Here is a 12,742-nt window from a genome sequence, read left to right on the forward strand (position 1 = left end):
TAGTGGGGGACAGGATTAAATTGCAGAGCCTTCAGACCGGGAACCTTTTCTCTGCTCTGCCTTTTCCAGCCAGGACTGACTGCCAAGAGGACCTGTGGCCACTGTCTCCTTCCTCTTTCCGCAAACCCCCTTGTTCGCCTTTTCCCCTCCTGACACACAATGGACCCTGATGCCATCAAGGAGGAGCTGCGCCTGTTCCAGAGCACCCTGCTCCAGGACGGGCTGAAAGAACTACTGAATGAAAACAAGTTTGTGGACTGTACCCTGAAGGTAGGCGACCGCAGCTTCCCCTGCCACCGGCTAATCATGGCTGCCTGCAGCCCTTACTTCAGGGAGATCTTCTTCACAGAGGACGGGAAGGAGGTGGAGGACACCAAGGAGGTGGTGCTGGACGATGTGAACCCCGCCATCCTGGATATGGTTGTCAAGTACCTGTACTCAGCCGAGATCGACCTGACTGATGACAACGTTCAGGACATATTTGCTGTGGCCAACCGATTCCAGATCCCCTCTGTCTTCACTGTGTGTGTCAACTACCTTCAGAAGAAGCTGTCCCTGGGAAACTGCCTGGCCATCTTCAGGATGGGCCTGGTGCTCAACTGCCCCAGGCTGGCTGTGGCTGCACGAAACTACATCGCCGACCGCTTTGAGTTCCTCTACAAGGGAGACGAGTTCCTCCAGCTTGCTCCCCATGAACTGTTTGCCATCATTGGAGGAGACGCACTGAATGTAGAGAGAGAGGAGCTGGTGTTTGAGGCCGTCATGGGTTGGGTCCGCCACGAGAAGGAGAAGCGTGTCAAGGTCCTGAAAGATGCCTTCAACTGCGTCCGCTTCCGCCTTCTGCCAGAGAAGTACTTCAATGAAAAAGTGGTGTCCGACGATCTCATCAAGGCTGACCCAGAGCTCCAGAAGAATATCCAGGTCATCAAAGATGCTTACAAGGGGAAACTTCCAGAGAAACCAAAGAAGAAGGAGGGGGAGGAGGGCGCAGACAACGAGGGAGAGGAACAAAGCCCTTTCCTCGGGTTCCTGAACGACAACCGCAGGCATGGCATGTACGTACGTGACCTCATCCTGATGATTAACGACACGGCGGCGGTGGCGTACGATGTCAATGAGAACGAGTGCTTCCTGGCGGCCATGTCCGAGCAGGTGCCGCGTAACCATGTGAGCCTGTCGTCGCAGAAGAACCAGCTCTACATCATCGGAGGACTGTTTGTGGATGAGGAAAACAAGGATGTGCCCCTGCAGTGTTACTTCTATACAGTAAGCCAGTTATCACACACGACCACAGCTTTTAACATAAAACTGGACAAAATTCCTTACTTTATAACTCTTTTGACACCAAATGCTTCTTAAAGCTGTTCCCAATTTTGAATTACTACCTTCAAACTGTGGACAGAGTGGTTCCCAATCATTAGACATGCACATTGTTGGTAAATATAATGGTGTTATCTCACTCTACTTTGCTTGCAAATTGTCCTTCATAGGAGGTATAATTCATTAAAGCTTCCTTTTTCGCCTTCATCCTAATGATTCGTGGCTTTAATGGAGATAAGGCCACACAGACATAGAATCATCTGAATTTTGATAATAGGTGTGGTTGGGTTCCTGAGAATATATTTTTCCTAATTCTCGCAAACAGCTGGCATGTTTCTCACATTGCTCATGTTGTCGAAACAGTGCTGATAAGCAACTCCAAGGAAAAAGGCCCTCAATAGTTAGATTTTACAGCATAATCAATATGTGAATGCTTTACAGTGCAATGGCTCATTCACGTCTTCACGGAAATAAAGACAGGGCGCTAATGGGTGCTAAGTGGGTGTTTCCTCTGCTCTCTGTTCTAATGTATTAGTCCGACATTTGTTTTTGTTTGTCCTCCTTGTAGTTGGATCCACTTACATCCAGCTGGGCAGCCCTGCCACCCATGCCTTCTCCAAGATGCCTCTTCAACATTGGGGAGAGCGAGAATTTGCTGTTCGCCGTCGCTGGAAAAGACCTCCAAACCAATGAGTCACTGGACAGTGTCATGTGCTACGATACTGAGTCAGTGTTACCACTTTCTTTCTTTTTATCCTGTCTCGGGCACTCTATTTCTCACACTTGCCAGGTTTTCAGCTGATAATCAGTTTGACAAATTTACAAATAACTGCCTTGAAAAGGAATATACCCGTTTAATATTTATTTCCTCATTTCCATGTGATCTCACCTAAGACGCTTAGATTGTTTTCTCACTCATTATGAAAGTGACTGTTTGATTACTTAGCTTCTTCAGATTCATCACAAATCTGATTTGGACCTCAGATGTGGGAAGTCACACATCTACCAATGGAACATATACACATATCAAGATCTCAGGCAAGACGGCTGCAGCTCATTTAGTGCCAAATAATAAACACATATAATTAGTAACAAGAAATCTAATAAATAAATAAATAAATACATATATAAAAATAGTGAGAGAAAGGATGAGAGAGAGAGGCACAGTCTTGTGGTCCTGTGGGATTCAAGGGGACAGAGATCATGGAGGTGTTACCAACTAATATTGAATTTTAGGTATCAGGAGATTTAAAGCTGACCAAAGTGTCACCCGTATCCCTTTCACAGGAGGATGAAGTGGACCGAGACCAAAAAACTTCCTCTGAAGATCCACGGTCATGCTGTGGTCTCCCACAAAGGACTGGTCTACTGCATCGGAGGAAAGACAGATGACAAGTGAGTGCATGTGTGTGTGTGTGTGTGTGTGTGTGTGTGTGTGTGTGTGTGTGTGTGTGTGTGTGTATGTGTGTGTGTGGCTGACCATATGCTGTGAGCTGCAGCTGTTTGTGGTCTATCACTCTGCTAGATTTCTGGGCTGTGCTGCACAGCTTAGCAGCAACTTTTGTGATCCAAGCCTGCCTAATATATCACAATAATGGGGAATTCGTATCTGCCAGCGTTCTCATCACTGCACGGGTGGTAATTGGTCTAAATTGCCACCTCAAATTACAGTGATTTGCATTGACTTGTCATGTTGCGTTTCCTGAATTTCACTTCCTTGATAATCTTGACAGACTGTTATTATCATCCCCCGCCCCACTGCAAAGTCTTTAACATGACATGCACTGTAATGACTGTAATAATATATTTGCATTGCATACAGTAATGATAGAATGTGCCGTAAAAACATGAGCACTTTTCTTATCAGTAAAACTTAAGCCTTATTTTGTCATAATAATAATGATTTATGGTGTCAACTAAGTGCAATTTTACATATAAAAAAATGTTTTCAGCTTTTTTTTTTTCTTCAGGGAAGCAGTTTATAAATCATATTTACAAAGCAAGATATTTCAAATGACCCAAACCACAAATGCTGGACTATCATCTGTGTCTAAATGCACTTTGTAATTTGTTCCATCAATATAATTTTTCATGTGGGGAAAAAGCAGCTGCTTTTATAGCATTTGGATGGGACTCCAAACACAAATGTTTATTATATCTAAAGCAAGATACTAATTGCCACCCAGACTCCGCTTAAAGCTGCAGGAAAAGCAGCTATTTTTTTGAGGCAAATGATCCACACATTGTGGCCCACATCAGACCCTCATCAGTCCTCCAATGTTAAATATATTTTGACATTAAAAACCCATGGATCGCATTCTTCTTCTCTTCTCCACAGCAAAGCCCTCAACAAGATGTTTGCGTACAACCACAAGCAGTCGGAGTGGAGGGAGCTGGCGGCCATGAAGACAGCCAGGGCCATGTTCGGGGCAGTCGTGCACAAAGGCAAGATTGTGGTGGCCGGCGGAGTCAACGAGGAGGGGCTCACCGCCACGTCTGAGGCCTACGACTTTGCAACAAACAAGTATGAACCCGATTTATCCTCGTTTTACCCTTCCGCTGGAGGATTTGTGTGTTGCGTAAGATTTCTAAAGGCTCGCGTTAAGTAAAATGATCCATCCTCCCTTAGGACTGGCTACATTTTGTGGCCAAACAGCCACAGCATTCAGCTTGTTTTTTTGATCTGAGCATCATTAGTGTGGGCAGAGGAGCTACTCAGCACCAAAACCAATTTGTTTATTTGTACAGAGGCTCAATCATTTTCACTGTTGGCTTGGAAACACTTAATGCTTTCAGGCTGACCCTCCAAAATTTGGCTGCACTGGAATACTAAAAGGACCGCATCCACCTGGTGTTTTGCTGTATCCCCTAATGCTGTGGTGGTGAATCTCCTCAGGTGGGAGCCCTTCACGGAGTTTCCCCAGGAGAGGAGCTCCGTGAACCTGGTGAGCAGCGGGGGCTTCCTGTACGCCGTGGGTGGTTTCGCGATCGTCCAGATGGAGAACAAAGAGGTGGCTCCGTCAGAGGTCACGGACGTCTGGCAGTAAGTCTTGTGAAGTTACTGGACTGAGAGACCGGAAACAACTTTTCTCAAGCTGCTGACATTTCCCTGTTTTCACACGTTCACATTTTGCTCATTCGGCTCGCTAAGATGTGAAAGAGCCACGCTGATTCTTGAAGAGTGTTGCATGTTTCCTTAAGAGGCTTACGTACGTCTTAAGAGGCTTATTTGTCATAAATTTATGTAATACACAAGATTCTTTTGGTTGTTGCTGTTGTTTTGTGACATCTTGGATGCTAAACGGTCATAGCTGCGGTGTGTTTTCACCACACACACACACACCACTCAGAGACTTCACTTCCCAAAAGAGTGTGTCCAGTGGTGTTTTTTTTTTTTTTTTTTTTTTTTTCTTAATTTCTAATTGATGAAGTTCCAATCAACAATATAAACTAGGGCTGGGTGAGATATGACTATTATATTGGCATTGTGATATGAAACTAGACATAATCTGGTATTTTGTATATTATGATATGACATCAGTGTTTTCCTGGTATTAAAGGCTGCTAAGGATGACATTTTCTTAACTTATTCTTTTTTTCTCTGTTTTCTCCCCTCTCTCCTCTTCCTCACATTAGGTACGAGGACGACAAAAAGCAGTGGAGCGGCATGCTGAGGGAGATGCGTTACGCCGCCGGCGCTTCCTGCGTGTCCATTCGCCTCAACGCTGCCAGGATGCCCAAGCTGTAGACAGAACCGCTTTCATAGTCTTTCTTAATTTCCCAGGACACCGTATGTCACGCCCTCCTCCCCTGAGATGTCCTCGAGTCATCTCAACCTTTGGACTCGATTTTATGTGTGTTGAGTTGATCGTTGACATTATCATTATTTTTTTTTTTTTTCTCAGGCAATTTTTATCTGTACTATAATATAAACACTTGGTTCTGCTGCCTCTGTAAGGATTGTACCCCCCACTACAGTATTAAAAAAATGCATTATTTCTAGCTCTTCTTTTGTAAAATAAACATTTGTAAACTTCCTCTTCTTTTGTTGTTTTCATTTTGTGTGATGCACAGGAACTTCTTATTGACATTAGTGTGGCAGACGGCTTTAAAACAGCAGGCTGCTCCTTTTCTGAGCAGAAGAGGGGGCGTGGCAGTGAGCTTGGGGCGTGGCTAAAGCTGAAATGCTCATTACTCACTGCTTACACCTGTGTGTGAAGAGGACAGATGTATACTTTAGGCTTTATGTTCTGCTACATTACGTTACATCAAGATGTTTAGGGTAAGTGAGAGAGCACAGCCTCAAGTGTCTGCAGCGTCTTTGTAGTCTCAGGTAGGAGAGAGAGAGAGCAAAGGAGGAAGTGGAAGTGGGTTAATAGCAGGTGCTGTCTCACACATTCAAACACCGACCTCAAAGCACTTCAGCACAGGTGCCAGGCATTCAAGTGTGTGTCGGTGTGGCTCTGGGTGCCTGTGGTTTTACCCCAGGTTGAGGAAATGCAAGGAGCAGGAAGACATGACTGGAAAACCTTTGGTGTTTCTTCGATAGCAATGCCAGGTTCACACTGCATGGATAATCATATTCACACTGAATCACATCACCGATTTTTACATGTATTTACACATATAACAACAGAACGCTGACAGGGGAACAGGAGGTGATTACACCAAACTAAAGTGAAAAATAATTCAGGTGGACGAGCAGAACGGCTTGCATCTGTGTTCTGGAAAGGTAAAGGAGATGGAAGATGAGAGTGTTGGTAACCAAAATATTCAGCTGTGAGAATCAAACTGCAGCGACAGACCGCTCGGCCTTCCTGTGATTAAACGTGCCCTATGCAAAACTGCCAAAAATCTCTTGAAGTGAGGATTGTTAACCCTCATCTGACAAAAACGTGGAATAAGCTTTACTATTAAATATGCTTACAGTGAAGTGCAATCCATGCTCAGGTTGAAATTTCCAGTATTGATTTTTTTTTTCTAAGACAATCGCGTGGTGTTTGCAAGTGTTGATTGGAGAGTTGTTTGTCGGCTCATGGAGCTGAAATGCCTCTGACTGTTCAAAACCCTTTAATTGGACGGTGCGGACTTTTAAAAAACAGGGGTGCTGCGTTGATTTTTATTCCATCAGATTTTAACTCGAGCTGACATTTTTGCCGTGTATTTTCGCTCAAATTGGTAGAATTGTACGTGTTTTGGGATCTTAAAGACATCAGTGATACCATCCTTGTTTTTAGTTTTTCAGCTTCCTCATTTGCTTAATCACCAACCAAGCTCCATGAGTTTAGCGCTATGATGTCACACTCTGGTTAATCTAAGCGCCCTCAGCGTTTGACGGAATAACAAAGGAACCTATAGAAATTCTACGTGATTTTTCTGCAGGAAAAAATAAATAAATAAATGCACTACTGTGTTTACCTGAGGATAAAGTGTTGAAGTATGTTTCTTGGAGTTCCCTCAACCAGAAATCTCATAAAGTGACCCTTGGTCTGTGGCAGCTCAAGCATGCTACCGGGAAGTTGGTGCATGTGAGTGAAGGCTAAGCACACAGAGACGGGCCTTGACTGAGAGACGGTGGAGTTTCCCGTGGGTGGGAAAAAAAAAAAAACTGGAAGGGGGGATAGGGAGGAGGGTAAGGGGAGTAACAGAGCCATGGCTGTGAGATGAGAGGAGATCAGAGTGAAATTTCAGAGTGGACACACGCGAGGAGGCTGTAAACTAAAAGTGAGTAGACAAATCTCTTAACGGCTGCTGTCTGTTTTCCAAAGCATGCATTTATGTCTGATTCGTGTTTTTTCTGCATCCAAACCCTCAGTGGATAATGACAAATGAGCTTTTACATTGTTTTTTTTTTGTTTGTTTTTTTTATTCCTCAACTCAAAATATACTTCTAATGAGTGCAAGTTCATTATCCTGGCTTATTAAATCTGACTCTATGCGCGATGTTGTGTAAATGACACCTCGCACATCTCCTCACATCCGTAATGAGAGCAGATTGTGCTGACAGCATTACAGGAAGCTGCCATCAAGCTTGGATGCTGTAGGCACTGTCATATCCTGAGAGCTTCTCACCAGCGTTAGGCTACTGACGAGGAAAGAGAACTGTTTTGTTTGTTTGCTTCCCACTGAGTGTGGCTGATTGTTTGTTTCTTAGTCGGTACGCCTTTAGGTTTATTTTCCATACTCTCGCTTTCCTTCTTAAAGCAATTTCCTCCTCTAAATGGAGGAAGAGACAAGGAAACGACAGCTTGCCGGTATAATAATTTGTCATGGTGTTTTTTTTTTTTCCCTCTCACCCAACAACAATTTTAGACATTTATTCACTTGAATCAGACACTGGAAAATAAACACTGATGGACAACTCATCCACCTCTAAATACAGATGGGGACCTGTCCAAACGTATGCATGTGGTGTAAACACTTGTAAACCCTTTACAGCCAACAATCCACCCAAAATATATATATTAAAAAAAGATATTTTTTCCCCACTTAGTGCAATCTATCCATCCAGATAGATTCTGTGTAATTTGCAGCACACTGTGTCTATCTGGCTCTAATTCGCACTCGTTGGGGGTGGACAGATAAATTTTGCCTGTGCTCTTCGGCAGGAAATAGTTCCTAATGAAACTCTTCACCCTGGAGGGCTGGATTATGTTAGTTGTTTTTGGAAAGAGATGTTGTTGCTGAGAAAGAAAGAAAGACATTCTGGAAACCCCACCAAATCACACAAACTATCTGGATGTATAGACTATATCGCACCAAGAGAGCTTTTTTTGGGTGAACTATTCCTTTAAAATAAGAGCGTATGTATTTGTTTGATTTGTCCTCGCTTTAACAAGTTTATGTGCCCCTTCTCTACATTTTCTGCCCACCAGAGCTCGACCATGGCCAGCACCCCCGACTACGGCGACGCCCACAGCTGCACCGACGTGGACCGGCTGATGAAGCGCTACTACCTGCCCGTCGCCTACAGCGTCATTTTCATCGTGGGGCTGGTGGGCAACGTCATCTCAATCGGCGTGTACGTGACCAAGCTGCGCCCGTGGAAGAGCAGCAGCGTCATCATGGTCAACCTGGCGCTGACCGACCTCCTTTACGTCCTCAGCATGCCCTTCCTGGTGAGTTACTACACCAACGGGGAGTCGTGGGTCCTCGGCGACTTCATGTGCCGCTTCGTCCGCTTTGGTTTCCATCTCAATCTGTACGGGAGTATTCTCTTCCTGACGTGCCTGGCGGTTTTCCGCTACATGGTGGTGGTCAAGCCGCTGATGATAGCGCAGGTGCAGCAGAGGGTCTGGGGCATCGTAGCGTGCGCGGCCGTCTGGGTCATCACCACCGCCGAAATCACACCCATGCTCACCATGATCAGCATAAAGGAGGTCAACAACAAGACATACTGCATGGACTTCGCCAGCACCAACGCCCTCAGTGTGGTGTGGTGGTACGGATGGCTGCTCACCACGCTGGGGTTTCTACTGCCCCTTGTGGTGGTGTCCATGTGTTACATCGGAATCGCTAAACAGCTGGCGAAGGGGCCGCACACGAGCAGTCCCTGCAGGATCCGGGCGCAGCGCATGACCGTGCTGATCCTCGTCGTGTTTGTCTTGTCTTTCCTGCCGTATCACGTCCTGCGGGGGTTGAGGATCGAGACGCTGATGAACGAGGAGACGCCGTGCATGCTGGAGCGCGGTGTCCATGCGGCGTATATCATCTCCAGGCCGCTTGCGGGGCTCAACACCTTTTTTAACCTGGCTCTGTACACGCTGTCGGGGGATAAGTTTCAGCAAGCCTTCCTCAGCATCTTCTACGCTGAATCCTGGCTGTCCAAGGCCAGGTCGCTCCTCAGCCTGGCCACTATAAGCAAAAGTGGAAGCGGCGCGGCCCCGAAATGACAGCCAGCTGCCCAAGGACACTTTCTCCTTTTCTCTTCGGCTCCCTCTTTCTCTCCTGCTCTCTCACACACCGGATTCTCTCTCATGATGCAAAGCTTAAGTCACTCGGACATGCGATTTCAAGGAGGCAGTTTGAAAGCCGGGGTTTCATTGTTTACATCCCAGAGACAGTAGATAGTCCCTTTCATCTTGGTTTGCCTTGGGCAGGACTGCTGTGTGTCAAGCCATTAACTGCGAATATAAATGACTTAAAGGTTAAACATAAAAGATTTTTCATGTGGAGTTAAGCCTTTCTTTTTCTGGTAAACTCCTTGTTTATTTAGCTGCTGAAGGTGATATGCCTCTGAAGTTGAAATCCATGTGAGTAAATGCCAACGTTCGCATGCACATTGCATTGATATTTTTGTTTGAAACCTCAAAAATAACTTGCAATTTACATATTTATAGATATGTACATACAAAGAATGGGGGGAAAAATCTTCAAACGTGTCGTTCATGCAGGCTTGCACAACCATCGCCTGACCTCTCATGACTTTGACTACAGTTAGTGCGGGATATAAGACAAAAATGGCAGAGCGGCTTTTTAGACGAGGAGAAATTCACTTTGAATTTGTTGCACGAAAGGCCAGGAACGTGGCGGTGAAGTGCAAACTGTGCCCAGGCCAGAAACAACTATCCACCGCTGCGAGCACAGCCTCAAATCTCTCACAGCACCTGCTAAGGCAACACACTAGCACAGAGCTGGTGGCGAAGCAGAGCCGGAGTGATGCTCAAGCTGAGTGCATGCCGACCCCGACCATGCGGCCAAAGCTTGAGTTTCACGTAACAACAGCAGAAATGAACAGGCTTGTAGCATCGTACACAGTAGAGGAAATATTCCAACAGCACAAAAGCATTACAGGTCATTAATCAGATCCAAAAAAGTAGGTCTCTCCATTTTTTATTTTTCATCTTTTTCTTTTCCTTAGTTATTTTTAATCTCCTTTATGTACTTGGTTGTTCGGTTTTCTTTATATTTTGTCATGACTGCATTTGTTGGCCATCAGTGTGACCGCCTCTTATCGCTGTATAAAATTTTCCGCACCGTGAGGGAGGCAGTTTGCCGTCACACGGAAGCGTTTTCATGCCTCAGCCCTTTTCCAATAAGGGCCTTTTTTCCTTTCCGCATACCGAGACGAGAGCCTGGCCCTGAATTTCCCGGACACGTTTCACTCCTCTGTGCCCGTAACTCTTCCTCCTCCCTTGCTTTTGTCGTCGATACCCAACAGCTCCTGTGGCTATACTGCGGATACCTGAGGTGCTGCTGCATGTGACTGCCATGTTCAATCATTGTAGCTGCTTCCAAAAGTTGATAACCGTTAACTCGAGCTGTGACTTATGCGGTTAATTAGTAGTTTTATATTTAACCCAATCTTACTGGTGGATTCCCAGTTATTCCTTGAGTGTTCAAAATGGCCATTATGGGAATAGTTTTCCACTTAGTGGTATCTCAAACCCACTGTGTGACTGAATTGTTGTGAATTGTATGAAAAATGTTGAATAAAATTATTACCCTTGATTAAAATTACATTTCAAGAGCTAATAATGAAACTCCCACCGTTTCACCCATACTAGGGCAATGCATTTGGACTGGCAGGGGTGTTTCTTTTTTTTACAATTATTATTATTCTCTACAGGGAGGAATAAATGCATTTTACTTTTTAATACTTTCCCAGGACTTATTATTTTACTTAAATTGTGTGGCAGTTCAAAGCGCTTTTCAAATGCACTGAAACACGAAAGGCGAAAATGGATGATTGTTTTCCAAAATGAAAAGGAATATCATGAAAGAGAGGCGGTATCAGCCATCGAGGTTCACTGCATTTTGTCTGTGTTGCGTCCCCCGGTACAGAGGGAAAATGATTTTACAGCCCAGCATCCAGTGTAGCTACTGATCTGTGAAAGACTCCGGGGTTGTATAAGCACTTAACTGAGCTCTCTTTGCAGATGCATTCACCTTCCCTCTGAGCCAACAAGGAGCTCAGCACATTCCTCATTTTCAAAGTCCACATGCTTTTCCATATTGCTGTGCGGCGAAAGGACCAAAGGCTTTGAATCGACCGCTAAGAGGGCATTAATACTACATAACACAGAATTTACTAAATTTTTCACTGTTGACATTCTCGGCAAGGAGGAGCAGAGGCCGTACATCAAACATCGGTTTATGTGCGTGTGACACAAACATCCCGGAACAAATTCTCCCTGTCAACAGAGAGGTATCTCCTGCAGATAAAAACGAAGCGATTACACTATTTGTCCGTCTCGGGAACATTGTTTGAAAACCGAGCGCTTCCTTCCTGGATTCCATATGTCGCTGTTTGCCTCCTCTTCACCTTTTGCGAGTTAATGTTTGACTTCCCATTTCAAAACAAGGATTAAGTGATCAAGTCAAGTCACACAGATCCAAACATCACCTCTGGGTTTCGATGTTTTTTTTTTTCCTCTCTCTCTCTCTCTCTCTCTCTCTCTCTCTCCTGAAAAAGCACCATGTACCACTTGCATTTACAGAACTGAATCCCAAACTCTGGATTTGCTGAGATGGCGTCGGTGCTGCGTTTAAGGTGTCATCTAAAGGTGTGTGCGGTCACCTCTCGGGTCTGCAGCACCGCTTTGCGATTTCACATGACACACAGGGAGCCGAAAAAAGCTAAATCCATTCTTTAGCGGCATGATTATCATAGGCTTATTATATAATTTTAATCTTTCTTACACGCTGTGCTAGTAGAATAAGGGCTCCAGCTGGGGATGGAAAGGCTATTTTAGTCTGAGGACATCGCTATTTCCTCTTCCGCCTCCGAACCCATCTCCTCATCCTCCTCCTCATTCTCCCTCTCACCCATGAACAAAGCCCTGTGTGGAGTGGCCGGGAACTGCATAATACAGCCACAATTTCCTGAAATAGGATATTAATATTAAGCAATCATTTAGGCACCTGACATTTCAAGGGGCTCTTGTCTGGGGGCAAATGTGGTGAAATAGAGTATTCTTCGAGGAAAACTTCAGTGGAGCGGGAGTGGTGTATGTTGCCAGATTATGGAGGAGAAAGCATTCAGCAAGCCGCTGGGTTCCTTTTATTTTCTGCTGCGCCAGAGTCATGGTCAATTGAACTTTAAATGATCAATTTAGAAGCGAAGTGCCCATAATCAACGCCTAATGGTGGAAATACCAATGTTCTCTGTGTCTGATGTAAGAGCACTGAAATTGGCTCTGACAGCCTGTCTTTCAGGCCTGCAGCACTCCGTTTTTCTTGAGAAAAGCCTCATCAATGTGTTGCTTTGTGTGTGTGTGTGTGCGTGTGCATGTGTGTATGTCTTTGCATGTGCGCGCATAGATATAGAAGAAGTTGGCACGCAGCATGTAGATTTCAGATTTTTATGGAGAGAACATGCTGTGAAAAAGGAGCGAGGCAGAACACATGCACATGTGTACCGAGGAGACGGTTCATTATGGAAAACTTCAAATCAATGGATGCTGCATATTTTTTATTGAAC

At 44.9% G+C, this 12,742-nt stretch overlaps 2 protein-coding genes across 4 annotated transcripts; both read left to right on the plus strand.

Moving 5' to 3' along the window:
- Positions 1–97: 97 nt before the first annotated feature.
- On the plus strand, positions 98–5,198 carry LOC115374803 (kelch-like protein 41b). Its single transcript, XM_030073935.1, has 6 exons — positions 98–1,266; positions 1,889–2,046; positions 2,608–2,715; positions 3,659–3,844; positions 4,217–4,363; positions 4,957–5,198. The coding sequence occupies exons 1-6, from the start codon at positions 160–162 to the stop codon at positions 5,066–5,068; spliced, it is 1,818 nt and encodes a 605-aa protein (XP_029929795.1). The 5' UTR covers positions 98–159; the 3' UTR covers positions 5,069–5,198.
- Positions 5,199–5,465: 267 nt separating this feature from the next.
- LOC115374822 (2-oxoglutarate receptor 1-like) lies at positions 5,466–10,770 on the plus strand. 3 transcript variants are annotated; one of them, XM_030073957.1, is made up of 2 exons: positions 5,466–5,602; positions 8,196–10,770. In XM_030073957.1, the coding sequence occupies exons 1-2, from the start codon at positions 5,594–5,596 to the stop codon at positions 9,210–9,212; spliced, it is 1,026 nt and encodes a 341-aa protein (XP_029929817.1). In that variant the 5' UTR covers positions 5,466–5,593; the 3' UTR covers positions 9,213–10,770. The 3 variants fall into 3 exon arrangements, with proteins under 3 accessions (XP_029929817.1, XP_029929826.1, XP_029929835.1); XM_030073966.1 differs by having other exon boundaries at positions 5,556–5,653; XM_030073975.1 differs by lacking the exon at positions 5,466–5,602 and adding an exon at positions 6,937–7,044.
- Positions 10,771–12,742: the final 1,972 nt, after the last annotated feature.

This window comes from Myripristis murdjan, chromosome 2 (assembly GCF_902150065.1).
Source record: "Myripristis murdjan chromosome 2, fMyrMur1.1, whole genome shotgun sequence".
Lineage (NCBI taxonomy): Eukaryota > Metazoa > Chordata > Actinopteri > Holocentriformes > Holocentridae > Myripristis > Myripristis murdjan.

Excerpts from the sequence above, each read along its gene's own strand:
- LOC115374803 (XM_030073935.1), top strand. The coding sequence starts at position 160 with ATGGACCCTGATGCCATCAAGGAGGAGCTGCGCCTGTTCCAGAGCACC. Across the intron at positions 1,267-1,888 it reads TGCAGTGTTACTTCTATACA|TTGGATCCACTTACATCCAG; the intron begins GTAAGCCAGTTA and ends TCCTCCTTGTAG. Across the intron at positions 2,047-2,607 it reads GTCATGTGCTACGATACTGA|GAGGATGAAGTGGACCGAGA; the intron begins GTCAGTGTTACC and ends TCCCTTTCACAG.